Here is a 25,425-nt window from a genome sequence, read left to right on the forward strand (position 1 = left end):
CAGCTCTTTTTGTCATGGGAAGCAATTGAAAACTTAGTAGATGCTCATTAGTTGGGGAATGGCTCAATAAGTTATGGCATATGAATGTAATGGAATATTATTGCTCTATAAGAACAGTCTGATATCAGAAAAGCTTGGAAAGATTTACATGAACTGAATGAAGTGAGTAGAACCAGGAAAACATTATACATGGTAACAGCAAAATTATGTGATGATAAACTTTGGTGGACTTGCATCTTCCAAAAAAAAATGTAGTGATTCAATATAATTCTAATAGACTTGGAATCAAAAAAAGCCATCTGCATCCAGGAGAAAACTATGGAGACTTAAAGTGTATTGACATATAGTATGTTCACCATTTTTTGTTCATTTGCTTTTTCTTTGACATGATTTTCCCCTTTTGGTCTGATTTTTCTTGCACAACATGACAAATAAGGAAATATATTTAAAAGGATTGCACATAATTAACTTATTTCAGATTGCTTGATGTTTTGAGGATGGGGGAAATAAGAAAGAGAGGAAGAAAAATTTGAAACACAAAATCATAAAAATGTTCAAATGAATGTTGAAAACTATTTTATATGTATTTGAAAAAATAAAATATTCAGACAATAAAAGCAAATTTAAGACAAGCAAATTGAAAAGTTGAATTGGTTCTGTTTTGTGAATTTGAGATGACAGAAACAAAAATAGAGGATCAAGGCTTGGAAATTGAGTAGTAGCCACATTTTACATAAAGCAGAAGGGAAGAGGTACAAATTCAACTTATTTTGAATATTTCTTAAGCCCAATGAAATGGAATGTGGTGCAGCAGACAGAAAATTAACTTATAAAGCCAGTGTCCCAGAGTTCAAATCTTACCTCACAATAATTTAAATGATTCAAAAGATACAGAAATGGACAACTGGAAATTTTATTCTGGATCTGTTTCTCTTGAAAAGACATGATCTGAAAGCTGAGGTGGAAAAGACATGAACCACATAGGGAAGCAACCACTTCATCCAGAGAAAATTTGAGCATAATATGAAATGTTTCTTAGATTTAGGGAAAGTAGATTTTTTTGGTTCAGGGGGAAAGATAGTTCCCATGAACTAAAATACTAATGTGAAAGTCAACAGAGGAATGACTAGAGATGTTCAAGAATAAAGTTTAAAAGACACAAAGGGAAACAATTCCAATGAGAAAGAAAAAGGAAATTTTTTTGGGAAGAATATTGAGGCTGCACAAGTCACAGACAAGCTAGCTTAAATTTTTAAAAAGGAAGATATAAGCAAGACAAGTAAAAAGAAGCTGACTATAAGACCATGATATTAACCTATAAAAATAGTGTTACAAATCCTGAAGTTAAGAAGGATTAAAGAAATGTTAGATCATGGAGTATGGTTGGATTATTAAAATTTCAGTATGAGCATTTATGCCTCAGAAACATAATTGGTACAAATCATGACTTGATTTATTGCTTTGTTGCCTATTGAGACATAAGATGTCAATAATTCAAATTAAATTCCAGTGCTGCACGTGAATTTCCATTTTCCTTACAGAGAACCCCATTGATAATTATTTACAACTACATTTCTAGAAAGAACCTTTGCTTGGGCTATAACAACTGACAACTGAGACAAGTTCCAAATAGAAATTCCAATAGGAATTCCACTAAGAATCCAAATTCCTGTTCTGTTTTGTCTTTTCTGCAAGGGAGAGTTACCTCTATACTAGACATGGCAGAATAAAGAAAAATAACAGAGAGTTGTTACACAAGATAAATAAAGAGATAACTATCACTGATCTGCCCTTGAATGTAAATCATCTGGACTGCATGAGCCACATCTCCAAAGATCTGGCTATATCATTACTAAGCCAGAATCCATTATATTTGAAAGATCATGGAAAATGGAAGGCTACTGCAAGACTGGAGTCGGACAAATGTCTCAAGATAAGGAAAAGAATAAATCCTACAAATTATACACAAGTGAACTTTGAGTCCTGGGAAAATTTCAGAATAGATCATTAAAGAAACTGCAAATTTTTAGGTAAGAAAGAATTGGTTATAAAGAACCAACATAACTTCATGAGCAACAGCTTCTGCCACAGCTTTGAAAGTTATAGATTAATCTTATTATATACTTAAAAATAAAAGCAAACCTAAGGAATACCTACAGTTGAACAAATAATTCTTTTTGTCAATTCTGTAATGCATATACTATATATGCCCTTTGTGTTTAATATTTACATTCAGAATGGAAAATAAAAAAAAAAGATCATACCAAATTAACTGAGAAGAATGCTATGGATATAGTTTCTCTAAACTTTAATGAAGCTTTTGTAAAATATCTTTGACAATTTTGTCATTTTTATGGAGAAAATGGAGAAATATGAAATAGATTCATAAGTGGTCAAACGGCAGGACTCAAAGGATAATTTTTAAGTTGTCCAATGTCGATGTGTAAGGATATTCACCAGTGAATTCCCTGATGCTGGGCTTCTGAGCATTATCATAAATGCCTTGGATAAAAACATTGACGATATGTTCATCAAATTTGCAAGTAATAGAAAGGTGGGAAGGACCATTTATTCATTAGGAGTCATGATCCAGAAAAAATCCAGAAAAAATCCTTTTAATCTAGAGCTGTGATTTGTAACCTAGGATCCATCAACTTTAAAAAACACATACACACATGTATATATCTATATCTATATAATTTAATATTACATACATGTATATGTATATATATGTATTCTATATACATCTCAATATAAGCAGCTAAGTAGTACAGTGGATAGAGCACTGGGCTTGAAATTAAGAATATTCATCTTTATGAGTTCAAATTAACCTAATCAAAATTAGACAGCTGTGTGATTATGGGCAAGTGACTTAACCCTGTTTGTTTCAATTTTTTTCATTGGAAAAGGAAGAAGGAAATGGCAAATCACTCAAGTATCTTTGCAATGAAAACTCCAAATAGGGTCATGAAGAGTCAGATATGACTGCAACTAATATCATAATTGATTTTTTTTGTAATTAGCATATTTTACTTTATGCATTTGAAAAAATAATTCTAGGAAGTGGCCCACAGACTTTACCAACTACAAAAGAGAGTTAGAACTTCTAGAATAATGGCTGAATCTATTAAGATGAAATTTAATAGGGATAAATGTAAATTTCTTTCATCTTTCTGCTTTTCTATTATTGTCAAGTACCAGTCTTCTTGTAATATGGGTTCAAAATCTCAATATCTTCTTCAAGTCCTTATATACAGTCAGTCTACATTTGTTTTGTTTGTTAAATTTTCTTATTTCTGTCTTCACAAATCTCTTGTAAATGAGCTATTTTCAACACTCACACAGGCCTCACTTTTGTACAGGATTATAATGCCTCTCTTCTAGACTCATACAATAGTTTTGTAATTGGCCTCTCTATTTGAAATTTCTCTCTAATCCAACCCATCCTCTATTCATCTGCCAAAGTGATTTTCCTAAAATGTAGGGTTTACATATAGCCCTTTCATATTTTATATCTCCTGCTCAGGGGTCTGGTAGAGAATTTTAAATTCAACTTTAGAATTCTGTGATATAGAATTTCAGGAAATATATCAAAATCCAAATGATAATGACCCAGGTGCTATAATTCTCCATTGCCTTTAATAGATCTGGACATTTCTTATTAAGATGGATGCATGGCATAGCTCTCAAAATACACTCCAGAAAACATCTACAACTCATGAAATGATGAACAAGAAATCTAATGTTAACTCTAGTTTGGCATCTTCACTCAGCTTAGATCTATTCAAAGAGAAGCACATAAGCACTAGGAAAGGAACCCTACCAGAACTTTCATAGGTAGGGAAGGCACATGTCTGTTAGCACATAGCAGTGATGCTCCAGTTGCACCTGAAGCCTGTAATACTCCTTATGCAGGGACAAGCAGACCTTCCAATGAAGAAGCTTCAGGGTGGTCCCTCCACATTTGAAGACCCTGGACATGTCAGGAATGCTCAGACTATTATGCCCTGTGAACATCAAAAAGTAACAGAACTCTGCTCTGTAATGCTAAAAAGATCCATGAAGGCTGCCACAGTTTGAAACTAGTTAATTTTTTTTGGGGGGGGGGCGCTGAGAGAAGCTAGTGAGAAAGCTACCAGTATTATGAGTATAGATGCCTCAAGCAAACTAGAAACTAGACCCAGGAAACTAATTTCAAGGCCTTTTCAAAAATGCAGACCTTGATACAAAATTCCAAATAAGAAATTGTTTATATGAATAAATAGAAAAAGACACTGAACACCATAAAAAGTATACTTCCCAAGAAGCCCAAGAAATAAACCCCAAACAATATTACAATAAATATAATAAATAAAAAAGCAAAGTATCAGAGAAAAATATAATTTGACCACAAGGACTGTAAGAGAACCTGTAAGAAGTGCAGCTAGATAATACAGTAGATAAAGCACTCCTGAAGTCAGGAGAACCTGAGTTCAAATCTGAGCTCAGACACTTAACACTACTTGTTGGGTGACCCCAGTCAAGTCACTTGCATGCCTTGCAAAAATATAAAAAGAAACAAGAGAACCTGTAAGAAATGAAGCAAGAAATAAGTAAAATTATAAGTGAAATAAGAGCCTTGTTGGAAAGAATTAGAAGGAGAACAGAAGTGGAATACTTATCCAAGTATCAAGTTCCAAGAAAATTAGATTGAACTAAACAAATATATGATTTCATGAGACAATAAGAAACATCAGAGCAAAATCAAAAAGACTGAAAAAATAGATTTAAATGTTAGCTATATGCTATGAAAATAACTGACCTAGCAAAAAGAACAAGGAAAGATAATTAAGTAATCTTATATTTACTCTATATGTATCTACATTGCATTCTCTTTATCTTTATTCCTTATACACATATATGTATTTGTCTTTTTTTAGAATGTAAACTCCTTGAGATTAGGGATTGTTTCTTTTTTGTTAAATGTATCCCCAACAACTAGCACATTGCAAACACTGAACAAATGTTTATTTATTGATTAAATTAGAACTAGAAATGTTAACTACATAACAGGATAAGAAAAAAGAAATTGAGATAATAAACAGAAATGAAGGGAAATTATATATCACTTTGCTGCTGATATATATGACGCTCCTTGTGGAGAATCCTATTCATTCAAATTAAAAAAAATAAACTCTGAAATAGTTCATAACATCAGTAAAATAGCAACATATAAAACAAACTTACATAAATTATCAACTTTTTGTATATTACAAACAAAACTCAGCGCAAAGACAAAAATTCCAAAGAAACTATAGCATTGCAAATAACAGTTCTCAAAGTACAGTCTAGTTTCCTTAAAACCCCAATGTGACCCAAAGTCATAACTATTTTTACTAAAATATTTTAACTTCTGATATGGTAAATATCAATAGCTATAACCTGTGCCAAAAAAGCTAATGCTTTTTTAAAATATAGCTTTTTATTTTTCTAAGTATATGCAAAAATAGTTTTCAACATTCATATTTGCAAAACCTTGTGTTCCAAATTTTTCTCCCTCCTTCTCCCTCTTCCCTAGACAGCAAGCATTTTAATATAGATTAACATGTGCAATTCTTCTAAACATAATTCCACATTTATTATGTTGTGCAAGAAAAATCAGATCAAAAGGGAAAAAACATGGAAAAAAAGAAAAAAAAACAAGCAAGAAAACAACAAAAAAGATGAAAATACTATGTTTTGATCCACATTCAGTCTCCAAAGATCTCTCTCTGGATGCAAATGGCTCTTTCCAGCATAAGTCTATTAGAAGTTGCCTTGAATCACTTCATTGTTGAAAAGGGACAGGTCTATCACAGTTGATCATCACATAATAGTTTTGGTCAATTCTCTTTTATATTCTTAAAAATTATTAGCTCTTTAATTTCAGAAAAGCCTGTAAAGACTTATATGAACTGGTGCTAAGTGAAGTGAGTAGAACTAAGAGATTTGAGATCAAAACTATTATGGAACCCCCCCCCCTCCCAACATACACACACAAGAAATAGAATATATGAATACAGATTCTAAATACTCTTTATACTAAATACTCAGACTTAAATAATTAGTAAACTAATTGTTCATGGTTAAGCTATGCCAATATAATAAAAAAATATTAATTTACTTATTGAATGTCAAAATTAACAAAGAGTCACTTTGTTAAAGTAGGAGAAAAGTAATAAAGTTCATTCAGAGGAACAAAAAAGTCGATAATCTCAAAGAAAATAATAATAATAAAAAGTGGAAAGGAAGGTGATTTAATTTTAAACAGATCTCAAGTAAACTACCTATAAATAATCATAAAAATTATTTGACATTGGTTTAAAAATTAAGAAATAGATTACTGAAATAGATTGGGTATTCTATACAGAAGCAAAAGAATATAGCAGAATATTATTCAATAAAGCCCAAAGACCTCAACTGTTGGGCAAAGACTCACTAGCTTCCCCCCCCAAAAAATGAGAAGAAAACAGGATATTAGTCTGACAGAAATGAGATTAAGACCAGTATTTCACCTTATGTATAATAAGCTCCAAGTGGATATGTAATGTAGATCTAAAAAGTCATCTCACAAACAAAATAGAGGTTACAAAATAACTTTTGTAGCTATGGATAAAACTTTGTTTGACCAAATGGTAGAGATAAGCACTGAAGACAAAATGACATAAAATGGAAAAATTTCTCCACAAATAAAATCAGTATAGTTAGAATTAGAAGAAAAACATTTAACTGAAAAAAATCTTTGCAGCAAATTTCTCTGATAAAGATTCAGTATTTATGTTTTATAAAGCACTGATTCAACTATATAAGAATGGATACCATTTCCTACTAGATAAATGGATATGAATAGACATAGAAAATCCAAATGATCACCAACTATATAAAAATATGCTCCAAATCATTTATAATTTTTAAAGGTGCAAATTAATACCACTCACCTTCACCTGTCATATTGGCAAAGCTGATTGAAAAGGAAAATGACAGTTGGAGAGGTTATGGAAAAATTGATGTGCTAATGAACTTTTTGGTGGAGCTATGAATTTCTCTAGCCATTTTGGAAAGCAATTTAGAACTATGCCCTAAAATGCCATTACTAGGGCTTTTGAAACTCTTTGAAAAGGAGCAAAGAGAGAGAGGAAAGATTAAAACATAGTTATAGCAGCTCTTTTTTTTTTCTAATTGTAAAGAACTGGGAAAAAGGCAATGAACTAGGGAATGGATGAACAAATCATGGTATATAAATGTAACAAAATGAAATAAGAATGAAATATTCTTGTACCATAAGAAATGAAGAAAGGAATGTTCTGAGAGAAATCTGATATATGAATTAAAGCAGAGTGAAATGAGCAGAGCCAGAACAATTTATACAGTAGAAACAACACTTGAAAGGAAAAAAACAACTTGGAAATGATTTAGATAAATTAAATAACTATCTCACAATTTCCAAGTATTCATAATGAAGCATGTAACTTGTTCCTAATAAAAATGCAGGAAAAATACTTATTTGTACCAATCAATTGTGACATCTTTTTGCTTGACTATGCTTATTGATTACAAAAATAGTGTTTTTCTTTTTTTAAATTGGAGAGAGGAACTAATTGATAATGTTGCTGAAAAAAAAGAAAAGAAAAGAAAGAAAAGATGGACACTAAAGCATTTTCTTAATTTACAGAAGAGAACAAAAGGATGCTCAGAGGGAAATATGGACAAACAGAACTGTTTTGAAAGAAATATTGAATTTATTTTACACTTAAAAATCAAGCTGTTGGCAATAGAAGTGTGTAGTTTTATGTATAATTTGTTCTAGTTTATGTGTTAAAATATTCTTTTTATCATTTGTTAAATTTAGAATATAGGAGACACAAATGATATAATTAAGAAAACTTTTAGCTCTTAATAGATTTTCTAAATATTTGAATAATTAACTTGTGTAAAAGTCAACAAGTATTTATTAAATGCTTCCATGTATACTGGTGGGACCCACCTCTACTTTGCCTTTAAAAACTCAGTTGTTAAATTTTTAGAGTGAAGATTTATATCTCAGCAGTCAGCATTCATTACAAATGGGGGCTTGACTTATTGTTCTGTTAAATGTCTAAACTTAAGAAAATGTTAATAATTCATGTTAAACTCAAAATTGTGTATTTTTCCCATTTAAAAAAATGATTCTTTAAGATTGTTTGGATAAACTTACCATCAGTCCCTCCCTTTAGATGGGTATGTATTGCATTTATACTTAAACTTAATGCTAAATTTTAATTAAATGCCAAAATAATTAAGTATTTTAAAGTGCGGAAAGATATGTTACTGATTCAAAATTATGTTTTAAAAAGACAATGAGTATGCAAATGATTATTCTTGCTAAACAATATTATTGCCTAGACAAAAACATTCTATCTCAGCAATCTGGGAAGAGGCAGTGATGGGAGTTATGTTGATCTAATTTCCTCAACTAGCAACTCATTCTGGAAAGGAGAGGACAACTGCATGGCTTTACATTTAGGATTTTAGAATGATTCCATAAGCAATTCATAAAAATGTCACAGAATCCAAAGGGACATCAGAAATAATCTACATCAATTACTTCATTTGTATTCAGAAACTCATGTTCAGAGTGAAGAAATAACTTGTCCATCTTGACACAGCAATTATCTTAGTGACAGAGCTGGGATTTGAACCACAGGTCTCTTGACATCTGTTATCTGGAATATGAATTATATTTATTCTGTTTGACCTCAAAAGGCAGACTTAGGAAGAATAGATTAAGAGATAGATTTCATATCTATTAAAGAATAAATTTCTAACCAGAACTGTCCAGAAGGGAAGTAGTATTCCATTAAAAGGTTATAAGTTTTCCCTATCAGTTGAGTTCTTCTATAGTTTTCATAGATACCCTGTCCTTTTTTCAAATCTGATCATGCCACTCCTATAAGAAACCTTTCTCAGTCCTACTTAATTTTATTGGATGGATGGAAATATGAAATTATTCCCAATTTATCCTTGTACATATCTTGTTTGTATGTAGTTGTTTCCAAATTGTTCCTCTATAAAGTCCATAAGGACACAGTTTTTGTTTGTTTTTCTTTGTATTTCCATTGCTGAATATGGTATGTAGTACATGATAAGTGATTTTAAAATTCTAATTGACTAATTGCCCTACTTGATGAACTTCAGAAGTCTTTGTTTCTTTTAGGGTTTTTAAATGTTCTTCACATTATGTTCCCAATCTATCTCTTCAGGCTGAGACTGGATTGCTTTCTGGTCCTTAACATAGATGGTCTTCCATATATGGAATATATTCCTTTCCTACCACTGCAGCAGTACTTTAAAAAAATACAACACAAGTTCTGTAATCTATAAAAGGATTTTCCTGATTTCCACCCCTACTCAAAGTATTAGTTCGCTCCCTTTTTTGAAATTATTTTTGAGCTATCATTTTTTAAAAATTAGGTTGTGTCTAAACAATACTAAAGACATGACTAATTGTGAAAAATTGGTTGAGATGTTTCATTTTTATGTCCAAATTTATAACTTAAAACTAGTTTAACCCAGTAATTAGGAGAAAGTTTGCAATATGATTTCTTTGTGTTAACAAATAATCCCATAATAACTAAATTATCATTTTTGCATGCCCTTGTATCTCTGATTTATAACTGGTACTTCTATTAAAGTTGTTAGACATGCTCAGCATACAAAAAAGAAATTACTTTTTGTACCTTTGATGCTTACTCATCTATGTATGTTAAATTTACTCCAATAGATTATGAACCCCTAGAAGTCTGGGAACATTTAATTTCCATTTAAATAAATGTTTATCTTGTTGCATTAGCAGCAGAACAAGAAACCCAGGTCTCCTGGCTCCCACTTTAGAGTTTCACTATGCTGTATCTACCCAAATCACAAATTAAGTAATGTTCAGTTGAACTGGCTCAAACTAATTGATCTATTGAATAGTTTTATGTTTTTATTTTTCATCTGGAATATATTTTACGAAAATATTTTTGGGAAGCAAGCAGACCTAAGAGGGTGACTTATGAAAATAGGCTTCTTTTACTATTTGTGGGATATGTTGGAAGTTGTAAATGATTTAAATGAGATGTTGTTTGGCATATAGAAAAGAAAAGGCTTCTAATTTTCAGTTCTAGATTCATTTGCCTATAACCAAAAGCATTATTGTTTACCATTTCCATCCACTCATCTAATACTACATTAAATAGCTACTATATTAAAGGTTCTATGCTCTAGCATGAAGAATAATAAGGATAAAAGACTCTCAGCCTCTGACATAAGGAAGTTTTGACATTAGTAGTGGTGATAATACACAAACAAAAAATGCCTATACCTGCAGAATGTTATATTCACAGGATGAAAAGTACAAAGAAAATATTATAAAGCTCTAAAGAAGGAAAAGACTACTCCTTCTTCCTCTTTGACTATCTCTTCTTTAGCTGGACCAACTAAATTATTACACAAGGATCTATATTCTGGAGAAACTTTGCTTTGAAGTTTTGATTTCTTAATTTGAGGACTGTTTCCTGATCCCCTATTTCAGAAAAGCTCCAACCATATTTTGTTTTGCTATTTTCTATTCTTTTCTGTCATTTCTTCCATAGTTATACCAACTTCTTTGACTTCTTTGCTAATTTCTTGTACCTTTCTTCATCCTCTCATTTCTCCAATTCTTTAAGTATGATCAAAATCAACTCTGCCTTATGTCAATTTATTCTCTTATTATCCCACTCACCATTCTGTAGCTTTCCACATCAAAGTTCTCCCTCTCTAGCTAGTACTCCTTAAATTGTATATGTTTTCCTCTCCATTGGAATGTGAGAGGGCAGAAAGTCTTTTTCATTTCTTTTTTTTCTTTTTTTTTTTTTTGGTAACTCCAGTGCTTACCATGATATTTGGTACATATTAAGCTCTAAATAAGCTTATTCTTTTGTTTATTTCTGGATCAGGGATAGGAAGGAATAATGGAAAGCTTCCTGGAAGGGGCAGTATTTTAGTCGAGTCTTACAGGATGGTTAAGTTTCCACAGGTAGTGATAAGAATGAGGACATTCTAGAAAAAGAACAAAACATGAGCATATTAAGGAAACAAAGATGGATTCCTATTTAGCAGATTTTATATAACTTGCAAAACAAAGGAAAATATGGGTTATGAGACCAGTCTTTTGGAGTAGGATAACAGATGTACTCTGCTGAGAGCACATTTAACAGCACTGTAAGTCATAACATAACCAACTAAGAGAAGGGAAACAAAGAAAGCCTCAAGAAGAATCACAGAACTAGAGAAGGTTATAGGTAGAAGGAACCTTAGGATCATAAAACCATTAAAAATCAGATCTGCTGAAGTTCATGTACTCTCTGTCTTTGCTCCTGCAAAAGGAAAATTGAACGGTCACCTGTGGATTAGTAATATACTCTTGATTCTCCAGACAGAGAAAGAATTCTTTCCTAGCCACCACTCCCCAGTGTTATTTGTCCCCTTTATTAGGATTCAAACATGTTGAAGATGAACTTTTATATTTATATCAGCAGCATACTGCACAATGGTTGGGGCACAGTAAATGCTTAATAAAAGCATTTTCATTCATCCATTCATTATTCAGCTAATCTAAAAACTCTCAACTTGCAGAAGAAGAAAATGAGCCCCAGAGTGATAAATGACTTGCCCAATCGTGGCTCTGCTCTCAAGGGGCTTAACACTGCTGATGAGGCAGAGTTTATATTCACAAACTTCTTATAAACAACCAGTCTAAGAAACCTGATATTTTTTTCTTCCTATTTATTCTATTGTTCAAAATAGTTCCCCAACTCTCATGTTCTCTCATTTTTTATCCTGTTTCCAGGATTGTGTTAAAGTAGAAATTAAGTGATCCCTTTTTAACACAGGAAATTATTGTTGTTTTTTTTTTTAATTCAAGTATAATCCTGTAGTCAACTAAATCATATTGAAAGTAAAAACTTGACTGCAAGAAGGATTAGAAAGGCCTTGGTTGTGGACAAAATGGGATTTCTTAACAGGATTAGATTTTGTTAAACAATATTTATTAAATTATTTTTCTTGGATGAGTATTCAATTAAGATGCAGGCTATCAAAGATGGGAAACTCAGACCATTGCTGCCTCTCAACCTTATGCCCCACTAATAGTATTTTAGAAGTGGAAGGGACCTCTCATTTTATACATGAGGAAACTATAGAATGATAGGAACATGCTGGATTTTGAGCCAGGGAGATTTGTATTCCAAACTTGCCTCTAATATTTACTATGTGACCCTGGATAAGTCCTCTTATCTACAATATAGGGATACTCATACTTGTTTTATCTATCTCATGATCCTGTTAAGTTATTGTTTTAACTTATCAATTTCACTTTATTCCAGGATAAAGCCTGAACAATTTGAATCAATTTGTAAATATTTGTTATGTAAAATCAAAACATCATTAAAACTTAAAAAAAAAGAAAAGAAAACATGCATCATGATATGGAGGGAAGAGCATAGGAGTAGGAATCAGAAAACCTAAATTCTGGTCCTTTTTGTGTCAATTAAATAGCTATCAAACCTTGGGACAATCACTCTTTTTAAGCCTTCATTCTTGTCTGTAAAATGGAAAAATAATTCTTTCCTTGCCTCTCTTCTAGGATTGTTGTAAAAGGGTAAATGAGATGATGCATGTGAAAGATGTTTAGAATTGCTGTGCAATGCTTTTGTTTGGATTTCACATCCCAATCTTTACAAAGAATATTTAGCTTCTCTCTATTTCTCTCTGCCTATTTAATTCCTACTCCTTGTTCTCCCAGTTTCAGACCCAGGTTGTCCATGAATCCTCTCCTCATTACCTAGTGTTGCCACTTGCATTAAGCAACAAAGAGCTCGTGAGATTTTTTTTTTACCTCTTGTCTCCATATCTTTGCAGATTTCTCCTCATGCCTGAAAAAAAAAATTTCAGAATCACCTACACCTCTTAGAATCCCATCTCCTTCAAAGCTGTGCCATTTCTTATATGAGACTTTTCCTGCTTCTCCACTAGTACCAACCTTCCCTTTCCTGCTAAAATTATATTTTCCTTTGTCTATATCTTGAATTTATTGATAAATGTAAATTTTGTCTCCTCCCACTAGAATGTAAATTTCTGGAGGGAAATTATTTCATTTTTGTCTTTATATCCTCAAAACTTAGCACAGTGTCAACCCAGAGCAGATGCTTAATAAATATTTATTTATTGATTGAAGGCAGAAACCAAATCTAATACTTTTCTAAGACTCGCCCAATACAATGCCAACCCATGAAACTCATTTTTCCAAGTTTTGAGTTGATATGCAGTTTCATTGTGGGTTATGACATCAACATGTGTTTTGAAAACAAGTTTATTTTGTAAAGTTGCCATAGCAACTTCCATTGCTATAGCCATCCTCAAGGATTTTGGTAATCAATTTATCTTGTTACCAAAGAAATATCAGCTGTTTGTGATATGATAGAGAGTAAAGAGAAACAAAGAGGCAGTAATTGTCTCTCTTCTCCATGGGAAAATACACTAAAGGTTTTACAGTGAAAAAGTACCTTACTACTTTTAGAATTATTGCCTTTTAGAATTACTTCCCATTTAGGAAATAAGAGCTAAGAATTTAAGTAGGTCAACAAACTGTTCTTTAGAGCAATTGGGAAGATGAAATCCTTGCAAAAGAGTTGGGATTTCTTTGAAGGTTTCAGACCTCAAGGGAAGACAGCAAACTCTAGGATGCTCTGTTTGACTTATTAATCACTTAATGCAAATAGTCTATTTTTTTTCAGAGAAAAGCAAAAATAATTAAGTGAAATTTTTCCATATTTGCTTCAACTAACTTCATTTATTGTTAGAAAGACAACTTTAAAAATTGCTTAACATTCCAAGTGGAACAGGTCATTGATTCTAAGCATTTGTGGGATATTGAGGAAGTCTTTTCATTTCAATAAAAAATACATAATCAAACATGATTTTGGTGGGAAGAACACTAGATTTAGACCTACATTTGAATCCTGATCCTGATACTTTATTGTCAATATGACTTTGTGTAAATCATTTGGAACCCAGTTTCCTTATTAGTAAAATGGGGATAATGATTTCACTTAGCCCTCAGGTTTGTAATGAGGATAAAATCAAATATTTGTAGAGTACTTTGCAATCCTTAAGGCTCTACATAAACGAAAATTACTATCATCATTATTATTAAAGGATGGGATCATCTCCAAGGAAAAACAATCTAGAGGAATATAGGCAGGCTCATCACTAGAAAATGGACCACAACATGATTTTTTTTTGGCCAAAGCAGCTGTCAAAGATCATCTACCAAGCTATAGAGAGGTTGTGCTCTTTGTTAAGAAAGGAAGTGCTCATATAGAGAAACAATTAATTGTTAGAATCACTTTAAGTTCTTACTATGAAAATGACACTGAGAAACATGAAGACAAAGAAATGTTCAGCATGATCTCTGTCTTCAAAATTCTTCTATTTAGAAGAATACTGTATCATATAGCTTATTAGATTAAAATACTTATCAAATGCCTATCATGCTCAGAGCATTATTTGAGAAAAGCATCTTGTAGAAAAGGCACCATGATTTCCTTGATATTATTAATTTCTAAGATTAGATGAAAGAAAATAAGCCTCTTACCAGTTAGGCCAATTTTCAGAATCTTGTTAAAAGGGGAAAGATTGTTTTTCCTTCCTGCTCATAATAAGCATATGATCTGATTTTCCTGCTGCCCTTGTTAAATACATTCATCTTTCAAACAACAAAGGTAGTTGTAAGGGTGGGGCTGGAATTCATTCTCATTTTGGATTATTCAAAAAGAATCCGTGTCTTTTTAAAGACACCATGCAAGTGCACTTTAGACCAAGAAGACTGATGAAGCAACATGCACAGAGCACTAAAGGCATGCCCCTCATGAAACAAAACTGGAGGCCCTTAACTCCAGGAGACTGGGGGAGTAGAGATGGCTGCCAGCTAATGATATTTGCAACAGAGCCTTTTACCATTTTGATAGTTCACCTTTATTATACATGCTTTCTTGAAATGGAAATTTTTGTTACATATTTTGAATCTTTCCTGATGTTCTACTAGGTACATAATGCTGTTTTTTTTAAAAAAAAATTTCTCTCTTTTTGTCTTTTTCTATTTTGTTTTTTCTTAAATTGTACTTAGTTCTAAATAAATATTTCTTGAAAAGTTCACCCAGGAAAAAAAAAAAAAGAAAAATCCATCAAGAGACCAAGGCCATACCAGATACCTGAAAACCCTCTCTACTTATTCAAAGAAAAGAGCTACAAGAGCAGGTGCCCATATATGTCAGCAATTTTTGACAATTCTTTCTATCTTATTATTACCATATTACCTTGCAAGAATAGTTTGTTTGAGTTATGCTGGACGTTCATATCCACTTCATTCTTGTCATAACCCTGTGGATCAGGGCAGACATTATTATTATTATTCACATTTGGCAGATGGGGAAAGTGAAAAATGATGTCCCTGACACTAGGAAATGAAGAGAGCATGGAGAAATGGAGATTTAAGTACATGAACTCTGCCTTTAACTCAGGAGTTCTTAATTTGAGATTCATGAACTTAAAATAATAATAACTGCATTTTAGCATTTTAACCTATTTGACTTCTCTTGTATTCCTATATATTCTATTTTACACATTTAAGACCTCAAGAAAGGGTCCATAAACTTCTAGGACACAAAAAGATTGAGCCCTTGCTTTAAGACATAGCAATACCCACCCTTTTTTCTAGTCCAGAACTTAAGCTTGTTCCCTAATTGAAGAGCCCTTCCAGATGGGTGCAGAGTCTCTTCTCTTTTTTCCCCCTTCGGGGGTCGCCGAGGAAGGGCTGGGAAAGGGAGACACGGTTACGCACAGTTGAGGCCGGATGGTCACACCCAGGTGCCTCAAGAGTCCATCCCTGACTACTCTCACAGGTTCAAATCACTCAGTTCTGACTTCCTCACTCTCCAGCTTTGGTCTCTCTTCTGGTGTGAGCGAGAGAGAACAAAGAAAAGGAAGGAATAAAGGTCCTAGACAGAGGCACCTAGCGCTTGCGTTTGACTGTCTCAAATCCCAGCTTGCTGGTCAGAGGAGTTAGTATTGAGGTGATAAACTAGACAGGCTTGGGATTGGATAAGGGTGTTTTGTTTTGTTATGTTTTTTTTTTTTTTTTAAAGCTTTGCTAGCCATCAGGTCGGAGTGGAGGGGAAGGAAGACAGGAAGAAGGGGGACACCACGCCAAAACAGGGGTTCCTCTAAATACTGCGAAAACAGGAGGGGAGGAGACGGCGGTGAAAGGGGGCTCCAGGGTCTGTGTGGATGTCCCACCTTCGAGGATCGAAAAGGGTCCCATTACCTGCGCTGCCATAAATGAAAGATCCATGCTGTTGCTTCTGCTTGTATGGCTGCGATTTTCGCTGTCCACTCCGCCGCCGCTGCTGCCTTCACAGCTACCTTCGCTGCTGTTGCTGCTGCCACTGTCACTGCTGCTGTTGCTGTTCCAGCAACTAAAGAATGGAGGTGCGGAGTAGGAGGTGGTGGCTAACTCAGCTCTTGTCCCGTGTGATGGTTTCTTTCTCACAGGTCCCCGCAGCTTGGTGAGGTTGGCCCAGGAGTCCCGTGCGCCTCCCGGACTCTGGGCAGCGAGACTGCTGGTCGTCTGGCAGAGCTGAGGCTGAGGGTACCCTTGGAGAAAGCGGACTGGCTCCCGCCCTGCCACGTGATCGTCTCCTATAGAGCTATTCACTTGCAGCCTCTGGCTTGGCCCTGGCCAAAAGGCGGACTCAGCCCAGCCCAGCCTTTCTGATACTCTTTGGCATCTTCCAGATGCCCTGTGCACGGTTCTCCATGCCCCCACGGCCAGGCCAGCTGTTTCTCGCCCCAGATCAGAGATCCAAACAGGTTTTAACATCCAAGAGACGATAGTTTACGGTGACAGAACATAAATTCCTGTTTATAGAGGAGAAAAATCAAGGCTCTTGACAGTCTGACTCCAAATTGCCTTTGTTTTCTTTCACTTTCCTACCTGCCCACTAGCATTATTACAAAATCCACATTTTAGAAATGAGCTTTTTCCCCTCCTCGTTCTTATGTAACACTTTGTTCATACTTCTCTTATGTACTTGAATTCCATTTTGTCTCCTATTAAAATGCAAACTACTTGAAACCAGAAACCATCTTTCTTTGCTTTTTTATTTTATCCTCAACCTTATAACAGTGCTTGGCATATACTCATGTTTATTAATGCTTAACAAGTGCTTTTATATTCATTCATAAAGGGCTTCCTATGTTCAAAGCACCTAGGTGAATAGCACCAAGAAGATCCAAGTTCAAATCCAGCTTTAGATCTATTTATGCTATTTGTGATTCTGGGCAAATTACTTAACTTTTTTTGCTTTGGTCTCTTCAAGTGTAAAATGAACCGGCAAATCACTCCAGTATCTTTGCCAAAAAAACCTCCATAAAATAGTCAAACGAGGCAAACGATTTAACAGCAACAAATGTTCAGGATATATCAGAAGGGTTGGGGAAGATATAATGATCGTGGTAGTACCAGTCCTCATGAAACAAACATACATCTGCAAGTAACATTACAAAATGGAACTCAAGTGCATAAAAGAAGTCTTCTTGTTTCAATCAAACCAGACTACAAGCCATTACTAGAACTCAATTGCAACTTGCCCCCAACTTCATGATATTAAGAAATATATGATATTTAGAATCAGACACCTATCTTGAGTGGGCATTTCCTATGTTTTGCTGTGACATTTTCAAGCACTTAAATTATTCTATTCTCTAAGACTCTTTCCTTTAAGATTTGCTTTGTGATACTTTGTATGTGATGTCTTCTCAGACCTTTCAGATTAAAAGTGATATTCCTTCTTTCAGGTTTCCACATTGCTTTCCTTGTACTTCTCCTATGGTCCTATTCACATTTTGCCATATATTAATAAATAATTGTGTTAAGACGAATTTTCTCCTCAACTTATTTCTTATTTGTTTTGTGGTTCGATTTATCTAGTTCTGAGGGAGCAAGGTTGAGATCAGGATGGTTACCCCTGCTTTATTATACTTCACCTGAAACATAACAGATTCTGCTCTAGCCTTTTACCTTTACTCCATTTGTATCACTCTGCTTTAAATGTGTTTTTTTGTAAACAACATATTGTAGGATTCTGGCTTTAAATCTATTCTGTTATCTGCTTCCATTTTACATTCCATTCACATTCACAGTTAAAATGACTAATTCTGTATTTTCAGCTATCTTCTTTACCCCAAATTCTGCTTTTCTCTTTCCTTTCTCTCTTTCCCTCTTCTCCAGTATTTTGCTTCTGATCACCACTTGCCTCAAGCAGCTTTCCCCCTTTATAGCCCTTCCCTCCTTCTTATACCTTTCCCCTACTATTTCTGTTTTCCTTTCTATTAGCTTCCTCCTTTCCTTTTCCTTTTTCCATCCCACATCCCTAAAAGGTGAAACAAGTTTCTCTATCAAACCAAATATGTCTAATATTCTCTCTTTGAGCCAAATCTGAAGAAAGTAAGATTCACACAATGTTCATCTTCCTCCCTTCTTTCCCTCAATTATAATAGGTTTTCTTTGCCTCTTCATGAGATGTAATTTCCCTCATTTTATCTCCACTTTCCCCCTTTTCCAGTACAATCTTCTGTCCACCTCTAGTTTCTTTTTTATATTATCACAATAAAATCAAATTATACCTGCACTCTCTATGTATACCCATAACAGAGATATAGTTCTCAAGAGTTCTTTTCTGTTTACTTTTTTTATGCTTCTCTTGAGTTCTATATTTGGAGGTTAAGTTTTTGTTCAGCTCTGGTCTTTTCATCAGAAATAAATGAAATTCACCTGTTTCATTGAATGTCTATCTTCTTCCCTGAAAGAAAACACTCAGTTTAGTATGATAGTTTATTCTTGGCTGCATTTCAAATTCCTTTGCCTTTCAGAATATCAAATTTGCAGGTTCTTCCACCCTTTAAGGTGGAAGCTGCTAGGTCCTGGGTGATCCTTATTATGGCTTCTTGGTATTTGAATTGTTTCTTTCTGGCTGCTTGCAATATTTTTTCCTTGGTTCAATAGTTCTGAAATTTAGCCATGACATTCCTTGGAGTTTTCAATTTGGGGTCTCTTTTGGGAGATGATTGGTGAATTCTTTCAATGAATTCTATTTTACCTTCTCAATCTAGGACATCAGGGCAGTTTTCTTTGATGATTTCCTGAAAGATAATATCTAGGCTGGTTTTTTTCATCATGGTTTTGAGGAAGTCCAATAATCCTTAGATTGTCTCTCCTAGATCTATTTTCTAGGTCAGTTGTTTTCCCAAGTAAGTATTTTACCTTTTCTTCTATTTTTTCTTTTTCTTTTTCTTTTTTTTTTTGCTTGAGTGATTCTTGATGTCTCATCGAGTCACTCATTTCCATTTGTTCAGTTATGATTTGTAGTGAATTATTTTCTTCATTTACCTTTTTTAGTTCTTTTTGTATTTGGTCAATTGAATTTTGAAATGAGTTGTTTCGTTCTATGGATTTTTCCCCCATTTCACAAATTCTGTTTTTCCATTTCCATTTTCCAATAGTCAAATTTATTTTGTAAGGAGTTATATACTTTTGCCATTTCAGTAAATCTATTTTGTAAGGAGTTTTCTTCAGATAATTTCTGTGTTTCCCTTTCCAAACCCTCTTGCAAAGTTCTCATCCCCCCAACTCTCTTATAAGATCTTTTTAAATTTCTTCCAAGATAGCCATGTGAAATGGGCACCAATTTATATTACCCTTTGGGGCTTCATTTAGAGATAATCTGCTTTTAGTGACCTTAGGGTTTGAAACCTGTTCTTTCACCATAAAACTGTCTTTGATCAGAGTTCTTTTTGCTCTTTTGCTCATTTTTTTTTCTTGAGGCAAGTAGGGTTAAGTGACTTGTTCAGGGTCACACAGCCAGGCTGGGTCATGTTTCGCTTCCTGGTTTACCAAATGCAGCGTATGGACCCCAAGGTTCGTTACCGTCTCTTTGTAGACATCCTGCCCACTGGTCAATATCACTGGCGCTATGAGAATGCCCAATGGGCTCTGTGTCAACGCAAAGAGAACAAGCCTGGCAACCAGTTTTACCTGCACCCACATTCACTCAACACAGGCGCCCACTGAATGAAGCGAGAGCCTTTAAAAAAACCCAAGCTCACTAACACGGAGCCCACTGCCAAGAATGCCAGCCACTTGACCTTGCTCCAGTCTCCACAATACTGGCCCAGGCTTCACATTGAAGAACTCGGCGATGGAGACCAGGAAACACTGACTGCCTCCTCCTCGACTCATATCTTCACCTTCCCAGAAACCGAGTTCATTGCCGTGACTTCTTATCACAGTGCTGAGGTCATACACCTCAAAATTCACCACAATCCCTTTGCTAGGGCCTTTCAAAAAGACTCCCCCTCGAAAAGAGACTTGAATATGGGTCTCCCACTTGGACAAGCAGGTGCTAATACCTCCACTGAAGCAACTTCAGACCATGCCAGCCAACGGCCATTGCTCCAAGAGGTCACTGGACAAGACCAGGACCATGGAATCTCTCTTCCCGAAGGTGGGTTCCAGATGCCCCAGCCACTCTTGGCCCAGGCCGCTGCCATAGCCCCAAGCTTTTTGTCCTCCACTTCTGCAGCCTCCTTGCCTTATGAAGACAGACAAGATGCTACAGTGTCAGGAATGGAGGAGCCTGTGTCCCTGCCCCAAACCTCCCCGGAGGACACTATGGACAGTGTGGGCTCTCAAAGCCCCTGGAGCCTTCATCAAAAAATCTGGACTCATGGCAGCCAGCCAGATTCAGAAGTTGCAGCAGTGGGAGAAGAGCTTGAAAGAAGAGGTGTCTGTCTCCTCCTACTTCAGGCAGTAAGGCCATGTCCTCAGCAAGGGCCAATCTAGAAGCACAAGATGAGTGGCTTCCAGCTGCAGAAGCCAGCGCCAACATCTCCCCAGAAGCAGCTTCTGAGGATTCTGGCGACTTGCTGGTAACAAAAGAGGCCAATGTGCAGAAGGGGAACAACGGGATGCCCATTCCCTGCTATGCCACCATGCAGCAGTCCCAGCCACCCTTGTACTATGTCTTTGACCCCACTCCCAGCAGCAGCCACAGCAATGACCTGGCAACCTTGCAAGTTGTGGCCCTGAACCCTAGCTTGCAGACCTCCTCTTCTCCACTTGCTATGGCTTATGAGCCCAGTCAAGAGGGTCTGCTTGCCCTATTGGAGGCACCCTCATTCTGGTCAGAAACCTCTCAGGGCATCAATGGGGATTGCTGCCAATCTGGACCTCTGCTCTCTGTGCCTGGAGCCCCAGAGGAGCCAAGTGTTCAAGAGCAAATCTGGCCCCATCTGACCCACACAGAATTGGAATGTTCAGCACTGGCTGAAGGAGCTCAGAAGAAGAGACGTTTATCTCCTTGTGCTTCAGGTAGGCAGGCAATGTGCTCAGGGTAGGACAGTGGAGAAGCACAGCATCAGAGTCTTACAGCTGTAGCCTCCAGCCCCTACACCTTCTCAGAAGTGGCTTCTGACAACTCTGAAAACCTGCTGGGTGTCCAAGAGGCTACTGCCTCAGACAGTAGGAGCAGGATCCCTGTTCTCTGGAATGCCACCCAGCAGCCCCAGACACCCTTGCACTCTTTCACTCCACTCCCAGCAGCAGCAACAGTAGTATTCTGCCAACCTTGGAAGTTGTGGCCACAGGTCTGGCCTGGCAGCCTTCCCCTTCTCCACTTGCCAGGCCTTATGAGTCCAGGCACAAAGAGGCTCTGTTCTCCCTACTGGAGGCATCTGGCTGCTTCTCAGAAACCTCCGAGGGGACCAGTAGCTACTGTCTCTTCTCTGTGCCCTCCAAGCCAATGCATCCTGTCCCTGGAGCCCAAGAAGGCCAAAGTCTTCAATGGGAAATTTGGACCTTTCTAACCGAGACAGTCTTGGAAGATTCATCCCAGGCTTCAAGAACTTCAGAGAAGACACGTTTCTGTCCCAAGGACTACCCCTCTTTCCCCAGTCCAGATTTCCACTGGGATTTCCTCTTCTAATAAAGAAGAGCAGCCCCTTGGAGACCTACGACATCTAGAAACACACACAAGCCCACACAGGCACAGGCACATGCTGCCATGCATCCACCCTTCCATTCACCCATGCTCAGAGACACACCCACTCACACCCACTCACAGAGACAAGGAGACAGACACCCAGACTGCTATCAATTGGCAGCGAGCAAAGGAGCATTCCTTTGACTCCAAGTGCAGGGGATCAGGGAGAGTGCGGAGTGCTGACTCCATGCAACGGACAAAAGATTTGATGGGCAAATTCTGGCTCAATCCACCTTGCCTTATGATTTTTTGCTTAGAGGAGAGGATCATCTTGGGGGGAAAAACCCCTTTTCTCCTGATGGTCCTGCCTGTTAATGCAATGCCATGGTCTGGTAGATGTGAGGCCCACAGTGCCTTTCCTTAGTGATTCCTTAGGATGGAGATTTCTTTTTTGTTTTTGTGAAAGATTTTTATTTTTCAAAAGTCAGGCATGGACAATTTTCTTACATGAACCCTTGCAAAACCTTGCGTTTCAATTTCCTTCCCTTCCTCCCACTCCCTGGGTAGATGACAAGTTATGCAATGTATTCAATATATTGTTAAATGGATGTTAAATCCAATATCTACACACATATGAATTAAATCATCTTGCTGCCCAAGACAAATTAAATCAAAATGAACAAAATGAGAAAGGAAATAAAATGCCAGCAAGCAATCACAAAAAGAATGAAAGTGCTATGCTGTAGATCACAGGATCCACATTCAGTTCCCACAGTCCCCTCTCTGGGTATAGCTGTCTCTCTTCATCCCAAGATCATTGGAACTGGCCTGAGCCATCCCGTTGTTGCAAAGAGCCATGTCCATCAGATTCGATTACCATTTGAACTTCTTGTTGCCATGTATAACAATCTCCTGGTTCTGCTCATTTCCCTTAGCTTCCCTTTATGGACGTCTCTCCAGGCCTTTTCGAAATCACCCTGCTGATCATTTCTTAGAGAATGATCATATTCCTTAACATTCATATATCCTCGCTCATCCAACCATTGTCCAGCAAAGGGGCATCCACTCAGTTTCCAGCTTCGTGCCACTACAAAGAGGGCTGCACGTGTGAGTCCCTTTCCCTCCCTTAAGATCTCTTTGCTATGTAAGCCCAGGAGAAACGCTGCTGGATCAAATGGCATGCCTATTTGGATAGCCCTTTGGGCATAGTTTCAAATTGCTCTCCAGAATGGTTGGATCACTTCACGACTCCCCCAACAATGTATTAGTGTCCCAGTTTCCCCAATATTCATCCTTATCTTTACCTGTCATCTTAGGCAATCTGAGAGGTGTGTAGTGCTGCCTCGGAGTCATCTGACATTGCATTTCTCTGATCAATAGTGATTTAAAGCACCTTTTCATATGACTAGAAAAGGTTGTAATTTCTTCATCTGCAAATTGTTCATATCCTTTGACCACTGACCAATGAGAGAATGGCTTGAACTCTTCTCAGTTAGAGTAAGTTCTTTTGATGCTTTAGAAAGGAATCCTTCATCAGAACCTTTGAATGTAAAAAATGTTTCCCCAGTTTATTGCTTCCCTTCTAATCATGTCTGCATTCATTCTGTTGGTATAACCATTTTTAACTGAATGTAATCAAAGTTATCTACTTTTTGTTGAGTAATGAATTCTCATTCTTCTTTAGTCACAAATTCCTTTCTTCTCCATGGCTCTGAGAGGGAAATGATCCTTTGTTCCTCCAATTTGCTTCTAATATCACTCTTTATGTCTAAATCATGAACTCATTTTGACCTTATCTTGGTAGACGGTGTTAGGTCACTGCCTAGTTTCTGCCATACTTGTTTCCAATTTTGCCAGCTGTTTTGGTCTAATTGTCCCAAAGTCGCTTTTGATCCTTCAAACTTGGGTCCTTGCATCTTTCCAACAAAAAAAGAAAAAAAAAGAAAACCTACGGACAAGACTAGACTTGAGAAAATGGAATATGCATACATGTTATTACTAATATCAAGTATGATAAAATATTTTATGATGGAAAATTAAAATACCTTTGTCAAAATCTTGTTAAAATGTGTAAAACAATTGATTACTCAAATATACCTCATATTTATGATTATTCCACTGGAGAGAGTCTTTCCTAAGACTATTCTAATGAATCTCATACATCAGATTCCAGCTGTTATTATTTTATGTATACATTAGTAAAATAGGATTAGAGAACAACAGCTGTGGTTTTGAAGAAACATCCAGATTTTAGACACCTACATTCCATTCCCCACTCTTGTTGTATCAGCAAGTGTGACTTTGGTCAATCCATTTCACTCTCAAAATTCACTCTCAAAATGAGGATATTTGATTAGATTCCTATAATCTTCGGAATTTCTGACATTTTATGTTATATAATTAGAGCTACATAATCTTACAGCTAGTTGCTTCCTTAGCATGTCAGAGATGAAAGAAAACTCAGGCAGAAAAGATACCAGACATAGATGACAACTTTAAATTAGGGAATTATAAAATCTCAAATCTGAAAAAGATCTAAGAAATCATTTTGGTCATCGATCCCTACAAAATCTGAAGTCTAAGAATAACAAATTTGTAGTTATATGCTTCATTGAATGTAATCCTAATTTTAGTGGGTTTCTTCTGGTCTCTGTGGTGAGTTAAAGCTTCTATGGATTCTTATTTATATCAGTGAAAAACTAAACTACACTTGCATTTTCTATGGTTAAGAACCGAGTGTTCCCTCCCCCCCCAGGAACTTTCTGCAACTGCACTGAGTTAGAAGTAATTGCTACCTCTATTCTTCACAATAATATTTACTTAAACACTTTCAACATAGGAAGGCAAAAATATGAAAATAGTAAACTCTGAGATCTTAAAAATATGACAATTATTATGAAAATAATTTATAAAACAGTATAGAAACATTGCTTTATTCTTGGATATTCTACACATTTGTCTTTTATGTTATGAGATGTGCCATGACAATGGTTAGATTTCTATTAATCAATCCTTTTGCATGAAACCATATTTTTAAAAAAATGAACATTGTAATTTAAAAAAATATTTTAAAATAAGCATTTGAAGTTGGCTATTTTAAGATCCTAAGAGAGCATTTTAACATCAGTGTACATTGCTTAATTTGCATTGTAATTACAGAACACTTTCATAGACATCTCATTTCTGTTTTGAAACAGCCATGTGAGTTTGGAAATATAGTTATTATTATTCTAATTTTACAGAGCAGGAGAGACATAGAAAATTGAGCTATTGCTAACTATATATATATATATATATATATATATATATA

At 35.7% G+C, this 25,425-nt stretch overlaps 1 protein-coding gene across 1 annotated transcript in view; it reads right to left on the reverse strand.

Moving 5' to 3' along the window:
• The window catches only part of C2H14orf132 (chromosome 2 C14orf132 homolog), a 53,672-nt gene extending 36,700 nt beyond the window's left edge, over window positions 1–16,972 (reverse strand). Inside the window, exon 1 of the mRNA XM_023495467.2 lies at window positions 16,403–16,972. Coding sequence (XP_023351235.1) covers window positions 16,403–16,957 — 555 coding nt within the window. The 5' untranslated portion in view covers window positions 16,958–16,972. The remainder of the gene's footprint in view (window positions 1–16,402) is intronic.
• Between the last annotated feature and the right edge of the window lie 8,453 nt (window positions 16,973–25,425).

Source organism: Sarcophilus harrisii, chromosome 2, assembly GCF_902635505.1.
Source record: "Sarcophilus harrisii chromosome 2, mSarHar1.11, whole genome shotgun sequence".
Classification (NCBI taxonomy): Eukaryota; Metazoa; Chordata; class Mammalia; order Dasyuromorphia; family Dasyuridae; genus Sarcophilus; species Sarcophilus harrisii.